Source organism: Fundulus heteroclitus, chromosome 2 (assembly GCF_011125445.2).
Source record: "Fundulus heteroclitus isolate FHET01 chromosome 2, MU-UCD_Fhet_4.1, whole genome shotgun sequence".
Classification (NCBI taxonomy): domain Eukaryota; kingdom Metazoa; phylum Chordata; class Actinopteri; order Cyprinodontiformes; family Fundulidae; genus Fundulus; species Fundulus heteroclitus.
The window spans coordinates 1,979,048-1,993,491 of record NC_046362.1 but is presented as its reverse complement, the minus strand read 5'-3'; the positions used below and the strand labels follow the sequence as shown (position 1 = coordinate 1,993,491).

Here is a 14,444-nt window from a genome sequence, read left to right as displayed (position 1 = left end):
CCCTGCCGACCACTGCTGGCATGTCCTCTCTATCCTTCTATGGTAGAAGAGCCCAACAGGTAAAAAAAAATATATGATGATGTACAGTAACATCTAAGGAAGGATATTATTAGTTTCAAATATAAAATTCTTTGTCCAAAATGTAGAAAATTATGATTAACCATGTGTTCAATGAAGTGGACATCATGCATCACCCATTAAATTTTTTCAACAGAAGTCTTATAATTGCTTTACTGTGTCTTGTAATTGTTTTGCTTATAATTCAGTGTTTTAACGTTACACATATAAGCTATTCATTTAAAATTTACATTTTAGTATATTTTGTGTATACTTTGTGTCAGTGATGTGAGGTAGGGTTCATAGCTGGTGAGGCACTGACGTCATCAGAGCAGAGTCAGATTTACAAATATATACACTCTACATATGGAGGACCAAGTCTTCCATAATTAAAAATAAATACAGAAATAAATAAATGCTCAATAAATAAATATGCATACAATTATGTGCCACCAAAAATATAATAAACAAATAAATGTAGGTAGAAAATAAATCATACAGTAAGACAAAATGTATATATCTCCTTTAATTAGCCACTTTATTTATTAATTACTTATTTTTTTTAAGTATTTATTTATGTGCATGTTATAATATTTTTGTCTGTTTTATTCTTTCTTTGTATTTTTTTGCCCTATTTATTTCTCCGATGCTATTTATTTCTGCCTGTCCTTTTTACATTTCTGTTTGTCCTTTTTACATTTCTGTCTGTCCTTTTTACATTTCTGTTTGTCCTTTTTACATTTCTGTCTGTCCTTTTTACATTTCTGTTTGTTGTTTTTACATTTCTGTCTGTCCTTTTTACATTTCTGTTTCTCGTTTTTACATTTCGGTCTGTCCTTTTTACATTTCTGTCTGTCCTTTTTACATTTCTGTTTGTTGTTTTTACATTTCTGTGTGTCCTTTTTACATTTCTGTTTCTCGTTTTTACATTTCTGTCTGTCCTTTTTACATTTCTGCCTGTCCCTTTTACATTTCTGTATGCATTTCTGCCTCATTATGCAAATGAGGAGGGGCTGTGTCTTAAGGGCTCAACTTCTTCCCATTGGTTGGTTAGCATTTTACTGCATCGGTCAATCTACATGGCTTTTCCCCGCACTAAAGAATTGTTTAGTAGTTTCAAACTCAGCAGGCAGACGTTCAGTGGCCGACCTCTTACGGGAAGCTGCTAATAGACTGGAAGAATTAGAACGCTGTACATTTGGGATCTGAAATGTTTTTCGGTGGTTTCAGATTCGGCTTTCCAGATCAATAACTCATCGGCGGATGGTTTATTCTACAAAACAGACACCTCTCCGCAACCACCGCATGGCAGACACTGAGCTACAACCGTAGTTTCCTCAAAACGAGTCTTAGTCCGTGGGCCAGAATCTGTGGGACGTCTCCTTAAGAAGTTTCGTATGAACTGTCAGGGGGCAACTTTCTTCCACCGGGAAAAGTTGCTACACATAGCAGTGATCTCAAAACACCAATGTTCCCACGTTTTCATTTGCACATTAATAAGTTATTGCTGATAAAAAATCTAAACGGTTGCGCTCCGGTCCGAGAGGTCACGTGATTCGATTTTTGCTGCTCAGCCAATCAGATCGCTGTATTGTCAGCTGAGTGCGTTCAATGTGTAAGGTCTTTTAAACATTTGTTTCCAGGCGAAGAAAGCCCAATAATAGCATTTTCTGGCACCAGTTGGCAAAGATCTTGATGGCAAGGGAAAAGAAATAGCCCAGACCATCCATCATCCATTTTCTAACACGCTTATCCCTGCTGGGTTCAGATCGGTGCCGATCTCCGGCTGTCAATGGGCGAGAGGCGGGGTATAAACTGGACAGGTCGGCAGTCCATCACAGGGCAGAAATAGCCCAGACTTTTGCTCATTTTGCTGTGATATCACCAAGACCTGCTGCGCTAGGATAGCACAGCCAAACGACTTATCCCCGGCAGAATTTGGATCCCCTGCGTCGGGAGTGCATTCAGCTGGAAGAATGAATCCAGTCAACTCCGCCTCTTCTCCAACCGGCGTGGAAATGAAGATGTTTTACTTTTCTTAACGAAATATAGCAATGGTGTCGTTACATTATCGTTCAGTTAGTGGGTTAAAACTGAAAATGTAACACTTGTTAGTACGATCGTAAGGATAATAAGATTTTAATTCAACCAAATAGAGATATTAACTATATTAAGAAAACGAGATATGTCGATTTTAAAAACAGAACAATGTATTAGGAGTTTAAAAAAAAAAATTTCATTTTATTAGAATGTGATGTTTAAAAATATTTAGACTTCACAAAGTTGAAGGTTAAAACTTTTATTGATTCCAAACACTCTCCCGACGCAGGGGATCCAAATTCTGCCGGGGATAAGTCGTTTGGCTGTGCTATCCTAGCGCAGCAGGTCTTGGTGATATCACAGCAAAATGAGCAAAAGTCTGGGCTATTTCTGCCCTGTGATGGACTGCCGACCTGTCCAGTTTATACCCCGCCTCTCGCCCATTGACAGCCGGAGATCGGCACCGATCTGAACCCAGCAGGGATAAGCGTGTTAGAAAATGGATGATGGATGGTCTGGGCTATTTCTTTTCCCTTGCCATCAAGATCTTTGCCAACTGGTGCCAGAAAATGCTATTATTGGGCTTTCTTCGCCTGGAAACAAATGTTTAAAAGACCTTACACATTGAACGCACTCAGCTGACAATACAGCGATCTGATTGGCTGAGCAGCAAAAATCGAATCACGTGACCTCTCGGACCGGAGCGCAACCGTTTAGATTTTTTATCAGCAATAACTTATTAATGTGCAAGTGAAAACGTGGGATTATTGGTGTTTTGAGATCACTGCTATGTGTAGCAACTTATCTAAGTGCAAGAAAGTTGCCGTCTGACAGTTCATACGAAAGTTCTTAAGGAGACGTCCCACAGATTCTGGCCCACGGACTAAGACTCGTTTTGAGGAAACTACAGTTGTAGCTCAGTGTCTGCCATGCGGTGGTTGCGGAGAGGTGTCTGTTTTGTAGAATAAACCATCCGCCGATGAGTTATTGATCTGGAAAGCCGAATCTGAAACCACCGAAAAACATTTCAGATCCCAAATGTACAGCGTTCTAATTCTTCCAGTCTATTAGCAGCTTCCCGTAAGAGGTTGGCCACTGAACGTCTGCCTGCTGAGTTTGAAACTACTAAACAATTCTTTAGCGCGGGAAAAAGCCATGTAGATTGACCGATGCAGTAAAATGCTAACCAACCAATGGGAAGAAGTTGAGCCCTTAAGACACAGCCCCTCCTCATTTGCATAATGAGGCAGAAATGCATACAGAAATGTAAAAGGGACAGGCAGAAATGTTAAAAGGGACAGGCAGAAATGTAAAAAGGAGAGACAGAAATGTAAAAACGGCAAACAGAAATGTAAAAAGGACAGACAGAAATGTAAAAACGAGAAACAGAAATGTAAAAAGGACACACAGAAATGTAAAAACAACAAACAGAAATGTAAAAAGGACAGACAGAAATGTAAAAAGGACAGACCGAAATGTAAAAACGAGAAACAGAAATGTAAAAAGGACAGACAGAAATGTAAAAACAACAAACAGAAATGTAAAAAGGAAAGACAGAAATGTAAAAACGTCAAACAGAAATGTAAAAAGGACAAACAGAAATGTAAAAAGGACAGGCAGAAATAAATAGCATCGGAGAAATAAATAGGGCAAAAAAATACAAAGAAAGAATAAAACAGACAAAAATATTATAACATGCACATAAATAAATACTTAAAAAAATAAGTAATTAGTAAATAAAGTGGCTAATTAAAGGAGCTATATACATTTTGTCTTACTGTATAATTTATTTTCTACCTACATTTATTTGTTTATTATATTTTTGGTGGCACATAATTGTATGCATATTTATTTATTGAGCATTTATTTATTTCTGTATTTATTTTTAATTATGGAAGACTTGGTCCTCCATATATACAGAGTAGACTCATTACAAAGTGCTGAAGGAGACTGATTGAGCCAGATCAATTCACCGAGATACATGGAAAAATATTGATTCTTTGATGAAAAAAAATAAAACTAAATTATTTGTCATTTGATTGGTAACAATTTGAGTTATGACGGATTTCTGCATTTGTAACACATTTAAAAACTATAACACACATTACGCACTTTTCAGTACAAAAACAAAACATGAATAATTATCGCTGTCTTACCTCGACTTATAAATGAAGTCCATGCGGCGCTCTTTCTGCACAAAAATATCGGTCATTTTCCAGTAAAAGTCCTCTTTACAGTTTTAAAAGTCTCTCAGTCTCAATGGAAGTCACTGCCAGGGTATGATAACCAAAACACAATTCGTAATCCACACACATTAAATTGTGGAAAATCAGTTCATAGCTGTTTGAACAATTGAATTTATGATCTAGAGACAGGAAGACGCATTCACGGAATGGAAGCCAGCGCAGTTAACATGGGATTGCGCAATCCCAGGGGAGGCCAAGCTCGCTGCTTCGCTATCAAGCGCCACCAAGGATTTACATGAAAAATAGCGAAAACTCTGCAATTCTAAATAGAATATGATAAAAAATTAGGAAATTAAATGAAAAAAAATACTTATTACAAATGACTAAGTGAATCAAAATGTATATTTTGCTATTACATATTTTCTTTTTTTCCATGATGACAAGTGAGGCCTGGCCTCACTTGCCTCCCCTGACTGCACGTCACTGCTTTGTGTATATTTTGTGCAGATTAGCTGTAGTTTGTGTAACTGTACCAATTATTTATATTGTAGACTTCAAACACAGGAAAGAATAAGGCAGCCAACAGAATAGTCCAAGAAATTTCAACAAAATATGCTGAAATATTTTTCAAACCCCTAGTCGGTCGAGGCAGATGACCGTTCATACTGAGCCTGGTTCTGCTGGAGGTTTTTCTTTCCACTGTCGCTTCATGCTTGCTCAGTATGAGGGATTGCTGCAAAGCCATGTACAATGCAGACAACTCTCCCTGTGGCTCTATGCTTCTCCAGGAGTGAATGCTGCTTGTCGGGACTTTGATGCAATCAACTGGTTCCCTTATATGGGACATTTTTGACCAATCTGTATAATCTGATTGAATTTGACTTTGTAAAGTGCCTTGAGATGACATGTTTCATGAATTGGCGCTATATAAATAAAATTGAATTGAATTGAATTAAAAAATGAAATAATTGTTTGTATATTTACAACAGAATACAAGATAGTTCTTTTTTTACAATAAATTCATAATGTTTTATGTTGAGTTCTCAGGCGCATGTAGTTCACTGCATTGGACATATCTGTAACTTCATGAAATAAGGTTATTTAAAAAAAAAAAGTTTAACTTTTTTTCATGTCCCAAGAAGAATAAAAACACTTGACAAAAAAATCTTGACCAAGGCTTTCATAATTCATGCATCAGAGGGCTAGAGATTTGTCAATAGATTAATTGTCTTTAGTGGGAGCCTTAAATCCGACATGATCTACATGAAATAATCCTAATTTTGGCATCATATATGTAAATTCCGCCATCTACACTCAAAACCATCACCACACCTGACCCACACAAGTACAATTAACATGTGCGCGATCTGCGTTGCACACAAATACATTATGTGTTTGGGTGAATCACTGAATTGTGTGCAGGACACACAGCTCACATCACAACTTTGATTCAGCAACTTGCACTACATGACCCACACAAATACAGTCCACATACAGTCGATGCATTTGGTGCACAGAAACAGTGCATCTGACCTACACAGCCCGAAGCATACAATGCGACACACACACGCATTGCCTATTTGTTACAAATTACGCTAAATAATACATGAAAACCAAGCCTAACTATTTGAATTGAACTCTCCTCCTCCCGACTGCATCAAGTTGCCTTAGCACTTCCTCGCTGTCGATGTTGATTTCGGGGGGAATGTTTATCAGGGTGAGCCTGGTGTCCGACATTGTGTTGTGTAGATACGTTCAGCATCTGCGTTATCCAGATTTGCCATCAGTGTCCCAAACTCGGCCTTTATATCTTGCCAAACTATGTCTGATAGTTCTGAGAGTTTATTCTCCCATGGAAGTATCGTAACTATGGAGGTGAAGGGCAGCTAGCCTTGACCGTGTGATCCGTGAAAGGAAGAGAACTGGGATGTCACAGGCTCAGGTGCTGTGTCTGTGACATCCTGAGGAAGAGTAGTTGAATCGACAACTTTTTTTAAGCAATGGTTTAGGCAAGATGTATTTGTTTAAAAGTCCTCTTATTCATTTTAGTTACCTTCACAGGTGAGTCACATTGAGCTTGTGGAAAGGCGGCAGCCACTAAATACACAAAAGTCATCCAACTAATTAAATTTCGATTTAGGACATGCGCACGAGCACCCGACCGCACAGATGCAAACATATATATCTACTGAGTGTTTTGACAAAAAAAGTATTTTATTCCCAATTTTAATATCAATAAAGGAAAAAAAACAAAAGTCCAAAATTAAAATGGAAAAAAAAAAAATCAACCCAAATCTAAAGGTATGCACAGTGCGCACGGCCGTACGGCTGCCGGAGCGCTGTCTGCACTTACAAGCACTGGCACGTGTACATACCGATACACAGATTGAAAGGCAACCCTGCAGCATGTTTAAACCATACTTAATGGTGGGGATAGTGTGTTAAGAATTAAATGCAGGGTAAGCTTTCTGCCACAAAACATTTTGCATTTAAGACAGAGACTTCAGTTTTAGTCCCATCTGATCGGATCTTGGTTAATGTGCTCCTACATGGCTTGTTGAATTCCTGTGGAATTCCTTCATCAATGCCTTTCTTCCAGCAATCCCTCCATAGTGGCCAGATTTATGTTGTACATGAATAATAGGTTTCCCCACCTGAGTTATGGATCTCCTCAGCCCCTTTGTTTTCAAATGGTACATTCAAGAGTGCTGAGAGAGGTTGGGACATTGTTTTATATCCTCAGTTCATCCTCTGATTTAAATTAGAAGCATAATTTGTATTAATTAGATCATTACTCTTATACATTGAGAGCATCTTTATGGACAAGAGTTTTTTTTTCTGGACTCTGAGTCTGTCAACGCTGCTTACTCATGATATTAGCAGTTGATGTATAAGAAGAGGCCAACATAAATTTAGTCTTTAACTTTAAAAGCTTATAACTTCTACAAAACAAACATAGCCATCAGTAAAGTCATAAAGAAGTCAAGAGCTCTGTTTGTTCTCTTCTCTCGGTAGGTTTGATCTCCTACTCTGAAAAAAAACGGCCTTAAAATACTGTGTGAGAAGGACTTTGTAAAAAAGCACGAGGAAAAAGTTGTCGGCCTCTTGACCGCATTATTTTTCTTTTCAGGATCCTAGGTCTGTCAAGGCTCCAAAATATACATACGTGAGACTGGATCAATTAAAGACTGGGACTATTGTGAACGTTTATGGAGTGGTGACGTTCTTCAAACAGCCGTTTAAGAGCCGTGGCACAGGTCAGTTGGATTTCTGACACCTGATCTTGGAACGCCTCTTAGACCAAAGAGACAAAGAGAATCTGTGTCTGTGTGACAGACAGGCACGGGGGCTTGGTGCTTAATGTTCATGTAAAGGTGACTATGGTACATTGAAAGTGTACACGTCCTGGTCATGTTCACCATATTTTTTCTGTCTATTTGATTTTTACTGATGTAAACAAGCTGTTTCTTTCTATTAGTCTGATTTGCCTTATTTCTGCAGAAACGGTGATTTGACCCATATTTTAGTGATTCCCAGATTTTAGAAACCATGGGTAATGTTGTAATATTTTTTTCAAAAATGTTTAAGTTTAAAAAAAAAAAAAACAACTGTCAAAAGTTTGACATTAATATGTCATAGTAGGCATTAATTATCTTGTTGGTGTTTAGCTTAGATACACATGAATATATTATATAATAACCTTACAACTGAAACGAGTAGTTAAACACCAGAATTGGGTGCTTCTAATTTTTTGAGGATTGTTCTTAATCCCCACAGGCTCAGAATTATACATACAGGTACACCTAAAAAATAATAAGGATACCGTGAAAAACGTCAATATTCTTTGTCACTCATCAGGCGTTGAATTTTGGGGTTTTATTTTCTGCAAGCTGTCATCATCAAAATGACGAGAAGTAAAGGCTTGAAATATTGAACTCATGTATTAGATACATGCATTACATAGTTTCATTTTCTGAAATGAGTGACAAAAATATTGAACTTTTTCAAGACATTCTAATTTCTTTAGCTGTGCTTGTAAATTAATGTTGTTGTGATCTACAATATTAAGGACAGGCAATAATTGTTTTAACAAATGTAAAAAACTGAGACTCTTTCTGGAGTTTATCCTTAGCCTGGTTCAAACCACACTCCATTTTCTCTTTCCCACATAAAATACAAATTTTAGGACAAGTAGCAATGAGACATAACATAATCAAATAAATGAGACACAGTCACTCCAGGGCTGCAACTGATCTGAGTTCTGTACCCACAGATTACTGCTCCAGTCTAAAGATCACTGATCAGTCCAACAAGAAGATTGGCTGCACCATCTTCTGTGAGAAGCTGGAGGAGCACCCCACGATCTTTCAGACCGGAGACATTGTGCGCATGCACAGAGTCAAGGTCTTCAAATTACTTTGTTTTCACTAAAATCAATACCCACAAAATGGTGATTGTTGTTCTTATTGTAACAGTAAATAACAGCAAATAACAGTAAATAAAATACTATTTTGGAAAATGTATAAAAAGAATGAGCAACATCTTACGGAATTGGATTACATTAAATGATTGTTCTAAAATGAAAATCTTCCAGTGTCATAACTAAAAGCACTAGTTGGAAGCATCAAATGTATCTAATCTTGCATTTTTCTACACAGGTGCAATTATACAACAAATCCTTCACTCTAATCAACACACGTGGTTTCTCTGTGGTGACGTTTGATGGCTCTGTGGGTGTCGCTATCGAGCCTCGGACATCCAGTTCAACGTTCCACTTCGACGACAGTGACCGTCGCACTGTGGAGGAGCTGAGATCCTGGTCTGCCAGCCAGACTCTGCTCCCATCAGTCTCTGCTGCAGTCCCTCTGTCTGCCGTTCAGCCCAATACCTACTTCGACCTAACCTGCCAGCTGCTGGCTAAAGCCTCCGTTGATACCACCTGCACTCTGCTGAGGGTAAGTTGGTCACAGTATTTTTGAAGTGAGAATTTTTCATAAAGATATGTTGAATTGAATTGAATAAAGTATCTACTGCTCCTCAAGATATAAAAGAGACATTTTTAGACGTTTCTTTTAATAACAGTAATATAGCAATGGATTCAATTCAATTCAATGTTATTTATATAGCGCCAATTCATGAAACATGTCATCTCGAGGCACTTTACAAAGTCAAAATCAATCATATACAGATTGGTCAATAATTTCCTATATAAGGGAACCAGTTGATTGCATCAAAGTCCCGACAAGCAGCATTCACTCCTGAGAAGCGTAGAGCTACAGGGAGAGTTGTCTGCATTGTCCATGGCTTTGCAGCAATCCCTCATACTGAGCATGGATGAAGCGACAGTGGAAAGAAAAAACACCCATTAGCGGGAAGGAAAAACCTCCAGCAGAACCGGGCTCAGTATGAACGGTCATCTGCCTCGACCGACTGGGGGTTACAGAAGACAGAGCAGAGACACAACAAGAGAGACAAAAAAGCACAGAAGCACACATTGATCTAGGAATCTGTTCTATATTAGATGGTAATATTGGGTGATCTGTCTTCCCTGGATGATGTCACAGTTAACAGAACGTCAGACCAGGTGTACCTACTATGAAGAAAAAAGAGAGAGAGAGCAAAAAGTTAAAAGCTGAAATGACAACAGTCATTTCAATGTAATGCAATGCAAAACTGGAGAACAGTAGAAATCAGTAGAGTGAGAGAAATAGGCCCTGATGTCCTCCTTATTTAGGTTTTAACTTGAATATGTTGAGTGTTTATGTTTTAAAAACAGAACCTCATAAAGAGCATTTTGCATTCTTGTCGTCATTAAACAGTATAAAATAATCCCACTCCAGACTCTGTTTGGACCTTTTCAGGTTCCTGCTCTGGCATGCTTGCGCCATGACTATTTCTTTTACAACTACTGTGGTTTGGCTCCGCATTAGAATTAGCTGCAGCACCTTGTTCTGGATGGGGCCATACTACAACAATGAAAGATGGTCCGTCTACTGGATGTTATCAGTTAAATGGATGGAACAAACCATAATGTAATGAACTATTGACAATGGTAAGTCGATTGTTGGTTTGCATCCCCAAGGGGCCATTCAGACATGATGCGACTTGCACATCTTTGGGCTGTGAAACCCATTATTTATAATGTCTTGCGCTGTGCAAAGAGGTTAATCGCTGTGTCAAGCGAAGTGCAGGAATAAACCCAGCTCATGTTCAGTGACAAACACATGCATGGCCAATAGAAACTAGGCCATCAGCCGGAAAAACCAGAAAGCAAAATGGAGAACTAAATATTGTGCCTGAATTTCCTGAACTGTACGACACAAGTTTGAGATTACACGGGGACATTGTGAGGAAAACTGAGCGCTCCAAGCTGCTCTCTTGATCTTAGGGTTTCTTTCTCTCCTAATTTGCAGGACTAGTGCTAGCACTTACTGTATTTTTTAGACTATAAGGCTCTCTTAAAATCCTTAAATGTTCTCAAAAATTGGCATGGACATAGCCACCATCTTGAATTAATTCCTTTTGCACTCCTGTTGCGTTTATTTGTATTGAAGCTAGTTGCCCGCCTAAAATAATCAGAACTCCCTGAATTTTCACCCGATTTTCAAATTCATTACAAATGGAAAAGATGAAGTTATGATACAGGATGCTGTCACTCATTAGAAGTATGTGTCTTCATGCTGAAATTCTCTTTAACAACGACAAACATATGGTCAATTACTCCAGTGTCCTTTTGCAATGTGGTGCAGCCTCAGTTTATATAGAGAGACAACAAATGACATAGGGCTAAGCATAAAATGATGGTTTTCGATTCTGAATTGGGTTTCTGCAATGTGCTCTCTGAGTAAAAACACGTCGTCTGAAACAATCTCAGCCCTAACAAAATGGTGATCTGCACTGCATGATCTACTTTCACTAGTGTGGCAGTGATTAGCTGCACAAAATACGGGCATAGTTGCTCCCTCTGAGTTTACTCCTGTTTTCTCTAATGCTAACCTAGAGAAGGAGAGACCCATCCAACATGGGGGCGACACACTGTGTGCTCCAGTACATAATGAGGTATCAACGTTTATAATATCTATGGGTTTACTGAATCTGACACATGCCCCTTGAGTCTGTGCAGGAAACAAAGTCTGAAGGCTTCCTGGAGCGGAAGGTACTGCCCAGTCAGAGAGCTCAGCCTCAGTCACAGAACATGGGTCCTCTAACAAGAACATGACCCAATGTATACAAATAAAGCACTCAAGAAAGCATAGAAAAAAAAGCTGGACTATTTTCTAATGGCTCTTCATAAGCCCAGAGCTTCATCCTGCTGAGCACCTATGGAAATATGTGAAACCTGCAGAGGGAAGGCCCTACTTTGAACCTTAGATAGGTCAGTTAGGTTAGGAAGCATGGACCAACCTACCCGCCTTCAAGGCAGAGCTTTCATTTGAAGCACAGAGATTGCTTGTTGGAAGTGACCGTTGCCACCAAATATTACATTAAGAGGACCGTCTTTATTCTCTTTAATATTTGTGTTTGTCTCATGAAGCGGTGATTAAAACCAAAGTTTGATTGGTGTTGAATATAGAAGAAAACAGCTATTGTGCATGTAGAAAGTATTCAGAGCACTTCACTCTTTTCACATGCTATTCTTCAGCCTTATTCCACATTGCTTTAATATCTAGCAAAACATTACTCGCAAGATCCCCCAATAATGTGAATCTATACGGCAATAAGGAAACTAAGACATCACATGTACACAGCTCTTGCCATGTAGCTCTCTGAGCTCAGGTGCCTCCTGTTTCCCCTGATGATCCTTGAGATGTTGCTAAAGCTTAACTTGAGTCCATCTGTGCTAAATTCTGTTGACTGGCCAGGATTCGAAAAAGCAGACACCTGTCTATACAAGCATACAAGGACAATAATTGTCTGCAGTCTTTCCAGATAGGATTATATCCAGGTATAAATCTGGGGAAGGTTATTGAAACATGTCTGCTGTTTTGAAGGTTCTAGTGAGCACAGGGGCTTCCACCATAAATGGAAGACGTTTGGAAATATCAGGAATCTTCCTAGAGCTGATAGGCCAGAGGAGAAGGTGCTTACTCTGGGATGTGCAAGAGCCCTGTGGTTTTGTGGAGAGAAGAAAACCTTCCAGATGAACCAACATCTCTGCAGAAATCCACCAATCACATTTGTACAGTAGAGTGGCCAAACAGAAGGCACTCCTTAGTAGAAGGCACATGTTTGCACACCTGGAGTTTTACCAAAAAGGCAGCCGAAGGACTCTCAGACCATGAGAAATGAATTTCTCTGTTCTAATAAGAATGAGATTAAACTCTTCACCATGAATGCCAGGTCTTGGAAAGATGAATGCGGTCATGTATAGGGACATCCTGGATGAAAACTTGTCCCAGAGCATTCTTGAACTCAAATTGGGGCAACGATTCCTCTTCGTTGGTTCCCCAAGGTCTTTTTTATCTGCCTCTCCAGCTTTTTTATTTATCCATCTTTTGGTCTCCCTCTTTATCTTTTTTGTAAGATGAAAAATTAAAAGGTAGAGAGAGAGGAAAAAAAAAACTTCTGTATTACTGTGTGTCAGGGGCAGGGCAGGACATACTTGGGCTATTTTGTATACCTGTACTGGGAGTAGGAATGTTCCTCCTGCTACTACTCGTTGGAGAGTAAATGTTACCAGCGATCACGAAATTCAGAGCATTGCATGCAGATTTTCTTTCTTGCTTTGCAACAGGTCAGTCGTTCTTGCAGACTGACCTGTGGAGCCCACCATGACAGGCCTGGATGTTGGCTTGTCATGGGGGGAGACCCCTCTATAGTCACAGGCATCATTTATGTTGTAGCAGTCTGTTTCCCTAGTTGTAATCTTGAGAGGCAGTAGTAGAGCTCTTGTGTTGTGGACAAGTCGTCGACTTTCGTTTCATCAGCTGCCATGTACTGCTGACACCCACTTACTCAACTTGCAGGAAGCTGAATCACCTTCACGTTGGCACATCCCAGTCTTTACCACTGTACTGGTTCCCAGTTAAACAGCGAAAGCAGACATTACATTGGTACCATGTTCTTTTTTTTAACATAACTGGTCCTGTCAAAAAATCCTTCCACAGTCATACAACAAATGACAAAACACATTTTTTTACTTTCATAAAAACAGCTCATCCTCCCAATATTATAACTTTTTTCCCCCTTCGTACAATTTTTAGCCGGTTTATAAAATGCTTATAACTCCCTTTCAATGCGATGCACTGACTTCTCTTAGTAATCAGTGATATTTATTTTAAATGAGCTTTGCCCTAGTCATGGAAACGTTCATCCTACACCTAAAACATTTTTATGTTGATATTTTCAAACCTACAGTAATGCAAATATTGTTTAAAAAATAAACAGCAAAAACTTTCTAATAGAATGTCTCTTCTCACAGAGCCCATGGACACCATGTTGTCTGTGTTTGCAGTGTATTTTTAAGTCCTGTAATATTTGTATTATTTTTATTAATATTTTTGCCCACTGTGCTTTTGAGGACAATGTATAAGATTAGTTTGTGTTAACAAAATGTGTAACGAACAGCTAACTTAGGGAAGCACGTTGTGCCTATATTTTCTTCACTTGCATCATACATTTGCCCATTCATCAGCCCTCCACCTTTGTGCTTGTCAGCTGGCATGAGATTTTTGTGTTGATATTCCTAACATGGCACCAATAATCTTAGAAACACATGATAACTTTCAAGCTCCTATCCTTGTCCTGGACTGTTGCTTGAATGTTTCCTTTGTTTCACATTAAGACGTGCTACCTCGTCAGCCATGTTTATTAACTCTGAACTTTTCATCTGTAGAGGTTTTGGGAGATTTCCTGTCTGACATCTGAGTGTCTGTAAAGTGAAATCTGTTTGTGTAAGGTGTGCCGTGCTTGTCCTTTGACCAGACACAACACACTGTACGAGCAAACCTGTTGTATTGGGTGTGTAGAAATAACGGCGTGTATTTTGAGTAAGGATTTGATCATTTTCCTGCTTTCTGTCTATAATTATGTTTCGTTATGTGTTTTGTTTTGTTTGGGTTTTCTGCTGAGGAATTCGAACATATACTAAATTAAACTCCACCTGTTCCCTCTTCTACATGTGAACAAGCTCTAAAAATTTTGTTTCAGTCTAACGCTACA

General features: G+C 38.8%; 1 protein-coding gene across 2 annotated transcripts in view; it reads left to right on the top strand.

The window, feature by feature from the left end:
* pot1 (protection of telomeres 1 homolog) overlaps positions 1 to 14,444 on the top strand; it is an 86,715-nt gene that overhangs the window by 24,938 nt on the left and 47,333 nt on the right. For both annotated transcript variants that reach the window (XM_012874949.3, XM_012874948.3), the window contains exons 7-9: positions 7,414 to 7,540; positions 8,557 to 8,687; positions 8,942 to 9,238. In XM_012874949.3, the coding sequence (XP_012730403.2) occupies positions 7,414 to 7,540; positions 8,557 to 8,687; positions 8,942 to 9,238 (555 nt within the window). The remainder of the gene's footprint in view (positions 1 to 7,413; positions 7,541 to 8,556; positions 8,688 to 8,941; positions 9,239 to 14,444) is intronic.